At 41.2% G+C, this 14,796-nt stretch overlaps 1 protein-coding gene across 1 annotated transcript in view; it reads left to right on the top strand.

Moving 5' to 3' along the window:
- The window catches only part of bmp6 (bone morphogenetic protein 6), a 47,306-nt gene that overhangs the window by 30,829 nt on the left and 1,681 nt on the right, over window positions 1-14,796 (top strand). The window contains exons 3-6 of the mRNA XM_059326535.1: window positions 1,390-1,538; window positions 1,727-1,924; window positions 12,154-12,230; window positions 14,499-14,609. Of these exons, the coding sequence (XP_059182518.1) occupies window positions 1,390-1,538; window positions 1,727-1,924; window positions 12,154-12,230; window positions 14,499-14,609 (535 nt within the window). The remainder of the gene's footprint in view (window positions 1-1,389; window positions 1,539-1,726; window positions 1,925-12,153; window positions 12,231-14,498; window positions 14,610-14,796) is intronic.

The raw sequence follows: 14,796 nt of genomic DNA, 5'->3' as shown, positions 1-14,796 counted from the left end.
CTTGGCCCTGCAGGCGGATCTCTGATAGACCCCCTGCTGGCCTTCGTCGGCCGAACTGTGGCTGTGACGATGAGGCGGAAACATGGATACACTGGCCCACGCTGTGACAAACGTGTGAACTGAGCAGTGGGGTGTAGTGTGTGTGTGTAGGGAAAAAGGGGAATAGAGGCTCATACGGAAACTGTCAGAAACACTCTCATTAATGACCAATAAAGAGGGGCTGCTGATGCATGACTGCAGGGGCATTCTCCGAACACCTGGATGATTGCGAGGCTTTGATGTCTGCCCAGGAGGAGGGTCCAACAGACCCGACGCTGTGTTATTACTACTGTAATGGGACAGTGGGAGGACAGGCCCTCTTATCACTCACACTCTGTCTTTTCTTTACAGCTCCTGTGCTCTCTTTTCATTAATTTATCCACAGTTGTACTACGTGGGTCTCTTTTCTTCCCCCGTGTGACACATAATTCCACCTTGTAGCCTGATTTCATTCACACAAAATATTGAAAATGATATAAACATACCTGTAGCCTGATACCAAGGATTTAATACCTTCCTTTTTTCCTGTCCCTCAGAGAGGTAGACTGTATGGTCAAACCTACAGTGGAGCACAATACAGTGTATCCCAGCGTTTTCTGTTAAGTGCGGCTATCCATCTTTCTGTCACTTTGTTATGATACTGTTACCTTGATACAAACCAACAGCTCCTGTGTTTCGCTGGTTTCTTAAAGAGATAGTACCTCTCTCTGTGTTTGTGGACTGCTCTCATATCTTTTGGAAAAACTGTTTTTTACTGTAACCAGCTCACTAAATATCAACAACTACAGTGACACTGACACAACATGATGGCTGGCTCCATCTTTTATTTTAAAAAGTCTAGCTTAACCACTTTTTGTTGAAACTGGAAAAAAGCTCTTAAAAGCCCCGAAGTCAGCAAAAGCCAACATGGGTACTAACTTGCTTGGCTGCTCTGAACATTAAATGGTATTTTGGATAACCAGATAAACAGCTACTAGATTACAAAGAAAGTTGGTAATTGTTTGAGCAAAAAATCCTGTCTTTTATGGTATAACACCATTTCCAGTTTCACTTCTCGCATATGTTTTCATGACAAAATGTAGTTTTGGAAACCGACATATTATTCAGGGATTCCTCATGATGAAAAATCCTGTAGTGTGAAATCCTCAATGACCTCAAGACTTCATTATAAAGCAGAAATATGTGTAATGTGAACAGTACAGTGATCATGTGATTTAAAACTAAGCATTATTGATAAGGTGATAGGCTTGATAACATTGGCTTATTTCTTACCTACATCATCTTTTTTATTCGATTACCTATTCTAATTCTACGCTATTTTTTCTTTTGTCAACTTCAATGTTTTCCCAGAGAGGCAGACCTCTTCCTGCTGGAGTCTCGCAGGCTGTGGGCAGCTGAGGAGGGCTGGCTGGAGTTTGACATCACCGCCACCAGCAACCTGTGGGTGATGAGCCCGGTGCACAATCTGGGCCTGCAGGTCAGCGTGGAGACCAGCAGTGGTAAGAGGTTTAAAACACAATGCGCTGGAACTCTTGTTAGTAGTTTAAGTCACGTCCTGTGCTCAACAAAATTATCATGAGTTACAACGCAATGTAATTAGATCAACTTGTGCAAATCAAAACAGCACAAAACAATGAAATCAGCACTTTCCTTGTGTAGTTTTTAAGCTCCGCGTCTTCTCAAACAGGGCAGAGCATCAGCTCCAAGGAGGTGGGGCTCGTAGGACGTGACGGCGCGCTGGAGAAGCAGCCGTTCATGGTGGCATTCTTCAAAGTCAGCGAAGTGCATATCCGCACTGCCCGCTCCACCGGCGGAAAACGTCGTCAGCAGAACCGCAACCGATCCACGCAGCCACAGGAGGGATCCAGAGGGCTCGGCCCTGCAGGTCAGTCTGAGGTCTGCTACACAAACACTGAACCTTAACTCACCTCATCAAACAATATGACCGTGAACACAATGAGACACAAAACTGACCTCAGCTCAACCTCACTGCACCATAACCAATGTCTAACCTGTTGAGATCAGTGGATGTGCAGCATGTGTTTGAAGTATTTCTCTTTGAGATGCTTGATAAATTAGAGCTGACTTCATCCGGATTTCTCTCTAATCAGCCCCCATCAGATGAAAATCCTTGCCCAGGGATGATATACTAAATCTGTTTTTACTGTAGTTTCTCTGTTTGGATGAAGGGTAGTGAAGTGTATCCTGAAACCTGCATATTGAGCAGAGATCATGTTTTTCAGAGCAATATAAATATATATAATGTTTTATTTATGAAGGGGATTTCTGTGGCACCTGTGAGCTAGAGAGTTGAATGGAGAGTTTGGCTCATAAGACTAAAAACAGCAAAAGTTGGAGTGTGTTACACTGTAGAATAATTTGAGTTCTTGCTTGAGATTTTTGGACAACACAGCGAAATGGCAGAGACACAAAATAGCGGGCTTGTGAATATTCAGTGATTTAAGACTCAGGCGGTGAATCCATCTTGACAGGTGACCTCATCCTCTGAACCTCCTCATTAGTCCTGCCTGCTTCTCTTCCTACTCAGCAGTATGATGTAATGAACAGGTATAAGCCTGATGTTATGAACTCTGCAAGCTTTTCAAATTAAATCAAACCCTAATCTGCCCACCTTTCACCTGCTGTGTAATTCTGGCCAGACTTTACAGCGCTTAGAGCTAAGCTGCTCCTGTGAGGCTTCATTGTGCGACCGGTGCAGTACATAAAGCTAGCGCTCAGTGAGCCTGCTCTTAATATCGGTCTGATCCCTGGCTAATTTGACAGATGAAGCATTATGTTAATATTAATCCTTCAAGGCTCAAAGCTTTGACTCTGCTGTGTATCAGAATAATAACATGTATGCAGCAGACAACAACCTCTATGAATTTTTGGTGATAAAAGATATGGTTAAGGCAAATAAAGTGTGGTTAAAGTGTGTTTAAGGTAAGGTGACTGAAACAGTTGGATAGCTTGCTGCTACCGGCAAGGCAAGGCAAGGCAAGGCAAGGCAAGGCAAGGCAAGGCAAGGCAAGTTTATTTATATAGCACCTCTCAACAACAGGGCAATTCAAATTGATTTACATAAAACATTAAAAACATTAGAAAGAGACATATATAAAATTACATTAAAATATAAAATTTTAAGACTGAAAACGAGCAGATAAAATAAAATTAAAAGTGAGGTGACAAAATTGAAAAAATATGAAATATCAAGAAGTTACAGTGCAGTATTACAGAAAGGCAGTGGCAAACATAAAAGTCTTCAGTCTTGATTTAAAAGAGTTGAGAGTTGCACCAGATCTGCAGTTTTCTGGGAGTTTGTTCCAGATTTGTGGTGCAAATGCTGCCTCTTGATGTTTAGTTCTGACTAGTCTATATCATTAAATTATGTCTCATCTGGATTACTGTGTTGAAAAAATGCTGCTGTGTGGCAGAAAAACATCTGTAACATTGTATGATTTACAGTTACTCTCTAACGTATCATAATGTAAGCACACAACTCAACAAATACGTATATAATATATAATACATACCTTTAACTTACATCATCATTCTACCGTTGGTCAGCCTAAATCTCAGGTAAAATTCATTCCACAAATGAAAAGAAATGTCAAACTGAATATAACAATGTTGTATCATAGTCTAAAAGGCACATAATAGTATTGCTCTATTTAAATATCTCATAGGCTTGTGTATCTGCTGAGCTCCAGGTAGCCCAACTGTTTGGCCCAGCAGCAGCCTGAACCAGGCACACCTGCTTGCTGGTCTCATGTGAGTCTTGTGATAAATGACGTGCAAGAATCAGCCCAAGTACACTTGAGCTGATTCCAGGGGCTGAGACTCGCCCAAAATAAGCCGCTAACTGGACCTTATTCTCAGCCCAAAACGGCTCAGGTCTGCACCCTAAAAGCCTGGCTAAATCTGGGCCGGAGCCAGCTCACATTTGGTTCTTCCTCGTGCCAAAACTCAGCTTAGAGACACAGCTGCAAACGGCCCCACTTGGCCGTCTACCTGGGAAGCGATTTACCTTTGCTTTGCTTCTTCTGCTGCCCCGTTTAATGGCTCCACCATCTGCTTGGTATACAGAAGTATTTGTGGGACAAGTTGTGTTTGTTCTCACTGCTACTCCTGAAAAACGCTTGCCGAGATTTTTTTGGCTCTATTTCCTGTTTGTTCAGTGCATCTCCTTCACTTTCTCAGTAGGTCGCTGTGTGCTGCTGTTAACACAACAGGTTGTAAGTGAAATTCCTGCAGGGCTTTTTCTCAGTAATTGCATTAGATGAAAGCTTTGGCTGACATAACAGAGAACAAAGACTCATCATTTGTTATGCTACAGGACAGTTTAGAGTGTACCACATGTTCACTTTTGGCTCCAGACCTGTATTCTTCTTCTACCCAGCTGTCTTTGGCTCGACATGTCTTAAGACTTTAAGTCAAGATGTCTTGTGGATGATACTGATACTGGGGTACACTAGTGAATCAGGGGGCTAAGGTGCACACCATGTGCTCACAATGTGGTTTTCAGTAACGACTGTCATCTCTGCTCTCTTACAGTATATACGTAAAGGAACATTTTTTGTCATATTATTAAATTAATTATTAAAGAAATAGTTCAGCAAATTGTGACAAAGGTAGGTTTGCTGTAGGCTGCTTTTGTGTCCCAGATTAGATCAGGGTGAGAAAACTTTCTCTGAAGTGAATCTCCTCTTAAATCTGCTCTAACAAGGACAAACTGTTAAATATGCATCCTGGAGGATTGGACTTTACATAACCCAAAACATCAAGACCTCTCCGCCTCGCCACTCGGGACGACGGGGAGTGTAAATATTTAGATCCTACACAGGAAGCGGGGAGGCCCCCCTCGCGACAGCCGAGTGTCCGTGGCCAGCAGAGGACTGCTGGGATTGGACGGGATGGGGAGGATCCGCGAGGAATTCAGGAGGGCATATGGTTTCAATACCGCATCACTCACTCCAGAGACAGGGAGGAGGACAGGATGGATGGGGAGAGCATCCGTCTTGTGGAGTGCTCATGGGGAGAAACAAAATGTGGACGTTGTCCCCCAGTTTCTGTTTGGCACAGAGCTACAGTACATCAGTTCAGGCCACCACAGCTCCAACTAAAAGGAGTATTTCACCGATAATTCACCCTGATACTTTTTTTTCCTGCAAAAACATGAGATCTAAGGCCGGAAAGGCAGCAATGTGTTTGTTTTTAATTGCTCTAGTGTGCACTAACTTCCACAACGAGCCCTTTAAAACAACTTTTTCCAGCATGAGTTACTTTTCTGTGTGTGTTTTCTAAAAATAGTTTCCATCCTCTGCACAGATCGCACATTACTGACCTGTGTGCCTAACAACTGCTGATTTTACTGGATCTTTTGTATCAGTTTGGCAACATGTTATCCTCATTTTAAGCACCTTACCTATTTTTGTCATTTTCATTTGGATTTTATACATTTGTCTGCACTGCTTTTCTTTGTCATAAATTACTAAAATGCCTTCCTCAGTCTCCTCAGGATATAAAACAACCTTTTAACTATGAAACTTTATTTTCCCAACTGTACTCCCTGTGAGGCCATGGGCCTTGTTATTTCCTCATTTTCACAATTTTAGGTGGATTTAAAATGACATGTGATATTAAATGTCTTCCAGATGACAAAATAGCACAAATTCAGCCAAATAAATTTCTGCAGCATTAGTTTTGAGATAATAGTGTGATTCAATGTGTAATAAATCATCTTTGTTTTTCATATTTCGGTCACATAAGCAGATAGTTTTCAGATCAGGCAGACTAATTTCTTGGTTTTTTTATTTATTGAGCATATCTGTTTACATTTTTTCTTAAATTGAGAGTTATGCGTTGGATGCATGAATAGTTTTCTCAGCATGATGCTTCCGCCCCCTCTGGGTGTGCCTGATGTGTCCACAGTGGAAAATGCTGCTGTGTACCTTGCCAAAAGAACAATACAACACCTTTAAAGGTAATTTGGGGTTTTGTGGGCGAAGAAGGCCTAGGAGGTAATGGGAGTCGGGTTGGGCTTTGGCTGTGGGGGAAGTTAACAACCATCCGGGGAAGGAATATCACGTCCCGGCACAGCACAGGCGGCCTGTAATTAGGCCTAGCCAGTCATTAGCTGCACAGCTAAAAGACTGACCACGCTAACAGTATCGCTTAAAGAATTATAATAACACGGCACTTGGCCAGCAGTGTTTTTTCATCTGTCTTTCCTCTCCTCCCTCCACCTCCTCATTCTCCACGCTCCCTCCCCGCCGACCTCCTTTTGTTTACCATTGGAGTAATTAGACATGGTGGAGCTCCCTCGCAGGGTTTAATAAGCTCTGTGATGAAAGACAGGAAGAAAGATAAACTTCAGTAGTAGTGGTTGGTGGGAGGGAAAAGAGAGGAGAAACGTCAGGGACAACAGTGACATTCTCCTTTCATGTCGCTGCTCTTGGCCTCTCTCCTTTCAGGAAGGAATGAGACCATCGGGACTCTCTCCTTCCTTCTTCCAGGTTAAGGAGCCAGATTTTATCTTAAACATTGTGCCTATATAACCCCAAGTTTTCTGTCACCACCAACACTTTGGGACTTCATGAAATTGATACTGTAAAAGCTGCAATCTTTTCTCGCTCATGATTTGAGAAATTGCTGGAGCAAACTATAGAATTACAGTGAGGTGGTTTGAGAGATTGTGGTCTGCTGGGGTTGAAATTACTTTTTAAAGTCAAATGTCACACACACATGCACACACTTCTTTCACCAAACACCCTGGATATAAAGTCTGAATTGGCACCATTTAATTCTTGTATTTTTGGAACAACATGTGATAAATATAACTTATAGCCTTTTCCTCCTTACATGGGTGCTGGTGAAAGGGGTTTAAGGGCTTAATGAATGGTAGGTGTGTAGTGAGGGGTTAATATCAGCCCAGTACAGTGCGTCGAAGGTCTCAGTGTTAAAGAGCTACAGTGCTTATGCTCAGTAAGGAGCAGTGTTTCCCCTGCTATTGAATAGACAGGGTGGGGAACCGGCAGCCGCTGCCCCACCTCAATGAATTCAATGTGAATTGGCTTTAGTGGAGAGTTTTAGTGTCACATGGTCAATCGGGTGCTTGTCTACTCACAGAGAGACATTTCCAGGTTAAACACAGTTAGGTTAGCTGCTGTAATGTGGGAGTAGAGCTCAGCACCACTGGCTCCTTTCACATTACAGTGTCCATAAAGGAAAACCTGCTTCCATTCAATATTTGAATATTTGATGCTGGCAGCAGTGCAAGAAGCAGGTGGAATTAGAATAGATGGTTGTCCTATAAAGCCAAAATGGCTTGGCATCTTTATTTTGTCATAAAACACTTTTTATGCCATAGAAATGTTATATTCCATTAAATGGGTTGTCACAATGAAACACAACTAAACAACAAACAGTCAACTACACGGCTAAAGCAAGAGATTCACATTCTGCTTCAGCTAGCTGAAAAGCAGAACAGCTAGCCATTACTTAAGCTAAACTTATACCTTTCCCCCTAGCTTTTTCATGTAACTCATGTAATTTAAAATATATCAATTTTGGTGAGCAACATCTTGGAAGTTTAATTTAATTTAACTTAATTTGAATAGGGCAGCCCCTAAATCCGGTAATGGAAAATAAAGCAAAAACAGTCCTGCTAAAAAAGAACTAAGCTAGCTTAGCAGGGTAGCAGTGACTATTGTCTGACCTTGTGACTGTAGTAAAATTCACAATTTTAGTTTAAAAATTAATTAGTTTAATTAATTAATTGTATTAAACCATACATTAAAAAGTTTGTAAAAACTTCTTATTACATTCTAGCTTTGGATCCTTTTATCTCAGCTTTTCATTAGTTTGCTCTCAGCCTTTGTAGTGCAGCACAGTCAGTATCTTGTTAGCTTAGCTAAAAAAATCACAAAATATATATTTTTTACACTTATTTAACATATTAAATATCAGATCAAAAACATATATTAATTAATGAGCTTTAGAGGTGCTGTAAAGTGGATTATTAGCTTAGGACAGAGCAGGGCTAGCTGTTTGCCCCATTTCTTCTTTTTATGCTAAGCTATGCTAACCATCTGCTAGCTGTAGTTTCAAATTAGACGTAAGAGTGCTATCGAATACGCATATCTCCCAAAATATCAAATATATCAAACTATTCGTCATAAGACCATCAGAATTATGTTGTTGTTCAATTTGTAAATCAATCTGCAATTAAACTAAAACCTACTGGTATGCTTATAAACACACAGGCTTTTAATTAGGAAAGTAGAAAGGAGTCGTTCACAAATTAGTATAATGAACATAATATGTAGAGTTAGTTTGTTCTTGTTCTCCTTCCCCCCCGCTCTCTGTCAAGCACAGGAAAAAGAAATGAATGGATGCCTCATGGGAGCCGGAGCTCAGCGGTAGCTGTGTGGCATTAAATTTTTACAAGCAGGAAGGGGAGATGTGGTTTATGGGCACCACAAATCTGGGCCTTTACACTCAATGAAAGCCCACAGTAAATATCAGCTTTATTCCTCTTAAAGAGCCCCACAGACTGTAAATGCTGATGGCTTTGAAGGCCAAGAGGTGCAAGGAAAATTAGTTGCATGTAGGCGTGTGTGTGTGTGTGTGTGTGTGAGAAAGAGAGAGAGAAAGGGAATGGAATATGTTGCTAGATGTTATACCTTGTGCAGTTAAGTGCATAGCCAAGCTCGACATTATTGTAATGTGTGCTGATTTCCACATTCCACTCAATATGAGTTTAAGAAGATTTTGACACATACAGGAATTACTTTAACATGATTATATCTCAATATGTCATCCGAAATTGGACATGAAAAATGATGGTACTAATTAAAAAATGTTGGACCCTGGTTTGCATTTAATTATTCTAACAAATAGAAAAATACACTTGCGATCTGTTTGCAGCAGCTGGAGTTTAGAGAAAGAAGATCAGCTTTTGCCATCATGCCTGCAACATTAGAAACCTCACTAGAAACTATATTAATGACTACTGGTGTAGAAGTCTGACTAGTACCCTGGGCTGTGCTTTGACCCGAAGCTGAAAGTCATGCACCATAAACCAGACCCGAATGAAGGAGCAGGGGGTCTGTTTAAGTGAGTGTGTGTGTTTGATATAGGTATGTGCAGTTTGAGCCAGTGTGTATGTCAATGTTTGGAAGCAAAAAAGCCCAAAATTATTCAAACCCCAGCTCAATATTCCAATACGGACTCATAAATCTCTACACATTAACTGTGTGAAAACCCTTCGCCCTATAATACTGTAATATGTCATTGCCTCTTTCTATAAACATCACCTCAAGTTCATATCAGGTCAGCCAAGTCACTGAGCCAATCAGCTTAGTTCTTTCAATGGCACTTTTCCTCTGTCCTTGGGTGTTTCCTGTATAAATATACACAATGTTCACACTGCAAATGTGCCTTACAATGCAAGAAAAAACCCCAAGTTGATTTAAAAAAATGTCAGAATTATAGGAAAAATCAGTACAATCCTACAGCAGCTGGTGGAGGACCAGCCTGTTTCCTCATCTGTGAAGGTCTCCATATAGTAAATCTGTTAAATCCGAACGCTCTCTGCTGTTGAAGAGTCTGGCAGATCAGTGAGTCCGCAGGGAGGCAGGACGAGCACATGTGACCCGCTATCCATGTGTATCATCTGCACAAACACGTCACAGAGCCAAACATGCGTGCCTGCATGCAAACACACACACGCACACACATATAAACTCTGCATTTCCACATTAGCAGACACCCTGTGAACTGCCCTTCCTATTGGAAAGGAAGGAACCATAAACTGGGGAAACACCTGACTGTATTCGATGGTTACAGATGACCATTTGACCTCACACCGCAGCCGCCTGTCGTGACCAGTCTCACCTTTCATTTCCTGGCTCCTACAGAATTAACCCATCTAATCAGATGACAAATACATGTCCTGCTGCAATAAAAAGAAACTATTGTTACCAGCCACAACGGGGTGGCTTGTGAGTCTGTGTGTGTGCGTCGTCATGGCAGTATCTGGTCCCGGGACGCCTACTGTAGCTGGAACTGCTGCAGAAGCAGCATTGAGTACTTTGCCATGTGTTTATATGTCTGTCTGTGGACAGATTTTGTCAACATGATAGCGTCACAAGTGTGTAAGCTGCTTTCACGAAATTTTACAGAAGGTGGAGTTCGAAGATGTTCCTAGCAATGGCGCCAAAAGTAACGCGGTAGGAAGAAGGGAAGAGGCTATAATTCCCCCCACTTTTCTTGCAGTGGCCTCTCTGTCTCATTTCTCTTTTCCTTCATTTACTTCAAGCTGAGATGAATCCGAGTGACAAATCCAACTTGCTCTCCCTCCCTTCCTCCCTCTCTCTGTCTGTCCGTCTGCCTCTTTTTCTTACTTGAGACAAGTCCAGCTAAAACACACAGTCACAAGTCTGGGCAGTGCGGTCAGTGCGTCTGTTCAAAATGAAATTTGATTTGATGATGAAATCTTAATGCAACTAGTGCTGGTGAATTTAAAAATTACAACCCTTCGTTTTAATGAGCGGCTAAGTGGATTTGGCTGTTAAACAGATAAACATCAGGTCATTGGTGGGTGTGAGTGTGTGTATTTGTGTATGTACAATAAGTGCCAGTGGTAATGAATGATAGACGTGGAGATGTAAGGACCCAACATCAATGACCCTTACATAATTGAGATGTGTTTGTATATTCTGTGTGTCCCTCCTACTCCAGCTGACTAAACAAGGCTGCTGTTGGTGAGTTAGTGAGGTGTGTGGCTGTGATCGAGTGACAAATCCCAGTCTGCAGTCTGACTTACTCGCTCTCTTTTTTTCTGACACACACACTCACACACCTGTATACTTTATATCTATTGCAATTGTTTCTTGTAAATTGTGCAACTGTAGTTAAGTGCTTTTCAGATCTTCTCTTATTGCCTTTGAGAAGCAAATACTCATGTTTGCTTGACAGGATAAGTGTCTTGTGAGCCAATCTGAAAATCTAGCAAATAACAGAGAGAGAGAGAGCCAGTTAGAGATACGCTCAAAGCCGTAAATTGTTTTTTAAAAGTTATTGGAGCCTGAATATCTTCAGCACTTACTCTACGAGGCCAAACATGGAATGAGAAACCAGTATTGTAACCCTAATGACAAGTGACCCAAAAAAACAACAAAAATAGGCAACCACTAGATGGTTTTAAGCCAAAACAGTTGGTTAACAGTTTTATAAATAACTTTGCAATGTGAGAATGTGCAGAACAAAAACCACCTACAATTAAAGTCACTCGCAGGCTTAAGGCTGAAGTGTTGCATCATGGGGCCGTGATGAAGCTCAGTTTGTGTTTGGGTGGATTTTAAGGCACCACATGGGTCTTTTGAGAACCCATAACTAGTCTCTCTAATTGTCTTTCCCTGGGAGGTTTGTGAAAAGAAAAAAAATAATCACAACAATAAAATCAATGAGGCGAGACGGAGAGAGAGCGAGTGAGAGCGTCAGTGGAAAGTCAGTGTCACCGTCTTGACTTCAGCGCGGCGACCGATGCCAGCAATGACCTCCTCGACTGAAAAGCAAACCTGTACCTGTCTGCAGCCGTCTGCTGCAGAACGGAACAGAGATAATTAAGGACAAACTGCAGGGCAGGAGAGTCCATAAACACAGTTGTCACTGTGTCACCACTTGAGCTCGTGCCAGAGCAATATTTGAATGCTGATGAATACAATTAGGCCCGCGTTCAAACGCATTAAACAGCAGATGAATGTGAAGCACGTACAGCACAGCGCGAGCGCTGTAATGAGCATTTGTGCCTGAGCTCTGGTCTACGCCCTCACATGTCTCCACCCAGTGCATTACATGAGGCGTATTGTGTTGTTCTTCTGCATGTCATGAGTCACTTTCATGAGGTTTAATTGGGAATCATCATCATCCCAGGGAAGGGTTTGAGCTCAGTGTATTTTACCATGACCTTCCCATCAGTCATGAAGGGAGACATGTCGGACAACTAGAAGAATGTGAACAACTAAACTTACCATCCACTATGATTCTAGCAAAACTACATAAAGTATGTGTGCAATATGCATTTTTCTAATGATTTCTGTTTTGTTGCAGATTACAACAGCAGCGATCAGAAGACGGCATGCAGAAGACATGAGCTCTACGTCAGCTTCAGAGAGCTAGGCTGGCAGGTAGGAAACAGTTTCTTATTCAATACATGATACATGATGATATGCTTGCTTTCACAACCTCGATTCCCAAAATGAAAGGACACTGTGTTAAATGAATATAAAAACCGAATGCATCAAACTCAGAATAAATATAATTATTTACAAAAAAAGGTTTCACAGTTTGAGCATTAGATACTATTCAGATGAATGTAGGTTGCAAAGGATTTGCAAATAATAGCATACTGTTTTATTACATTTACATCTGGGTTATAACTACCACTCTCGTTATGGCTTTGTTGCGTCCCTTTTGGGGCGTTGGTTGTGCACAACCGATTACATAATCTACAAAGGCGCGGATGTCACTTTTTCTGATCTCAGAATTAACAATATCATAACTGATGTAACCTCTCATCATGCAAATCAAGAATGCAAATCCACTGGTTCTATCTGATTTATCTGGTTTGCCCTTAAGTAGAATGTATGTCAACAATTAAATTGTCAACATAAAGGCGTAGTAAAAAGCATAATAATAATAATAATAATAATAAATTATTATTATTATTTCTGGCCTTACTGTCTCTTTTAATTGTAGTTTGATATTCTAATCACTGTTTCCTGACAACTAGGTGCTATACTGTGTGTAGAACAATTTTAGCATTTAACATACTATATTGGATGTAAAATAATAGGGATGATTGTGGATTTCTTGCATCATCCAGTATGTCTCTACATCCGTACAAGTCCAGCAAGCACAAAAAAAGGTTGCAGGATTAAAAGGGAGCAGAATGCACAGATGTTTCAGCTATGTCTTCTTCAATATGTAATATTCATTAAGCTCCAGGGACAAGTTATTTTATACTGTTACCAACAATACATATCAATGTTTTTTTCGCCAGCTGGTGTTTCAGTTAGCAACTAAGATATGCCTCCTGATAGTTGTTTACTCAAATCTCCACTTCCTAATATTAAAGGTGCCCTGCGGAGTTTGATTATAAACGAACAAAAGTTATGTTCACATTCAGTGTTAGGTATTTTAAATCCTGCATTGGTAACATCCACATTTACTCACTTGTAGTTTTCTTCCTCACTGTTTTTACTGCAGCAGCATGAGCATGACACTGCGAGCTACATATCAACAGACGTGTCGCATGGGCATCCTTGTGTGCATGCAGGAAATAAACACAACAGTGACCCATATAGTTCCTTATCTTATCTTATCTTAGTAGTACTAAATTCCAGAGGGAACATTTCAATCTGAGAAGTACATTAATTAAACAAAACATCATCGTGATGATGTAATCCTTAAACTGATCAACAGTCACTGTTGCTTAAAAGGACACCTTATTTTACTGCCCTTTTGAATATATAGAAATTGTATAAATTCTGACAGGCTTTTGTTCAATACATTGGTTACCATAACCTTCGATTATAAACACCACTGACTGTCAGGCTGATATGAAAGTAGCGCTGCCAGGCAAGGGTGGTGAAAAGAGAAAAAGTCACCTGTGTTTACAAGGAGACAGACAGAGGAAGAAACAGAAGGGCAGAGTTACGTACATCCTTCCAAACAAGCCGTGAGCTGTTAAACACAGCACTGACATCTAGAGGGAGACTGCCAGCTCCCTCTTTTCTCTCTCTCTCTCTCTCTCTCTCTCTCTCTCTCTCTCTCTCACACACACACACACACACACACATGCACAGGCACAGGAAGGGAGCTGGACAGAAAGAGAGGGAGAGACAGAGAAGAGAAAGACAGAGAGATTATTAACACAGACAGGAAGGTGCACTCGATAAAAACACAAAAACAAGTTAGAAAGAGGTAAAACATGCAGAGAATTTGTCAGAGCGAAACAGTCCGACGTAGAGAGGAAGGAAGGAAGGAGGGGAGAAGTATTGCTTCCCTGAGCGATTCCACAGACGGGAGTTTTTTAAAGCAGGGACGTCCTCAAAGACGAGATTAACACTGAATTTACCAGCAGGACTCGGGTGGACTGCTGCAACAGGACAATGCTGCATCCTCGCTGTTTAGAAATAACTGCCTACTCTTACAAAATGATCAAATAAATGGTGACATTGACATGACCAGCTTTATATTCCGTTGTTTACAATGATGAACACTAGTGTTGTGGAATTATAAAACCAGACGTGACCTTTCCAATGAAGTCATATTCTTACGTCTCTATCAGACTGGGCATGAATATATTAGGATGTTTTATTGGCTGGATTTGATCCATTTCATTGGCTCTGACTGTGCTGTTTTTAACATTTAGTGTCATGTGTTTCTCTAAGGACTGGATCATTGCTCCTGAAGGCTACGCAGCCAACTACTGTGATGGAGAGTGCTCGTTCCCCCTTAATGCCCACATGAACGCCACCAACCACGCCATTGTACAGACCCTGGTAAGAGCAGCCTACAGGACTATCAGTATATTCTAAACACTGTAGGAATTGTTTTAAGTTTGAGTCATCGCTCCCTGCCAGATTTTTGATAGTTCTTCTAAGGGATTTAAGAATACTGTAACAATACTTATACTGCAACTCTGGGATATACCTTAATTTTAACTAATGCCGTTTCTGTTGTGTTTAA

This window comes from Centropristis striata, chromosome 23 (assembly GCF_030273125.1).
Source record: "Centropristis striata isolate RG_2023a ecotype Rhode Island chromosome 23, C.striata_1.0, whole genome shotgun sequence".
In the NCBI taxonomy this organism is placed as follows: domain Eukaryota; kingdom Metazoa; phylum Chordata; class Actinopteri; order Perciformes; family Serranidae; genus Centropristis; species Centropristis striata.
This window is presented reverse-complemented; position numbering and strand designations above follow the sequence as displayed.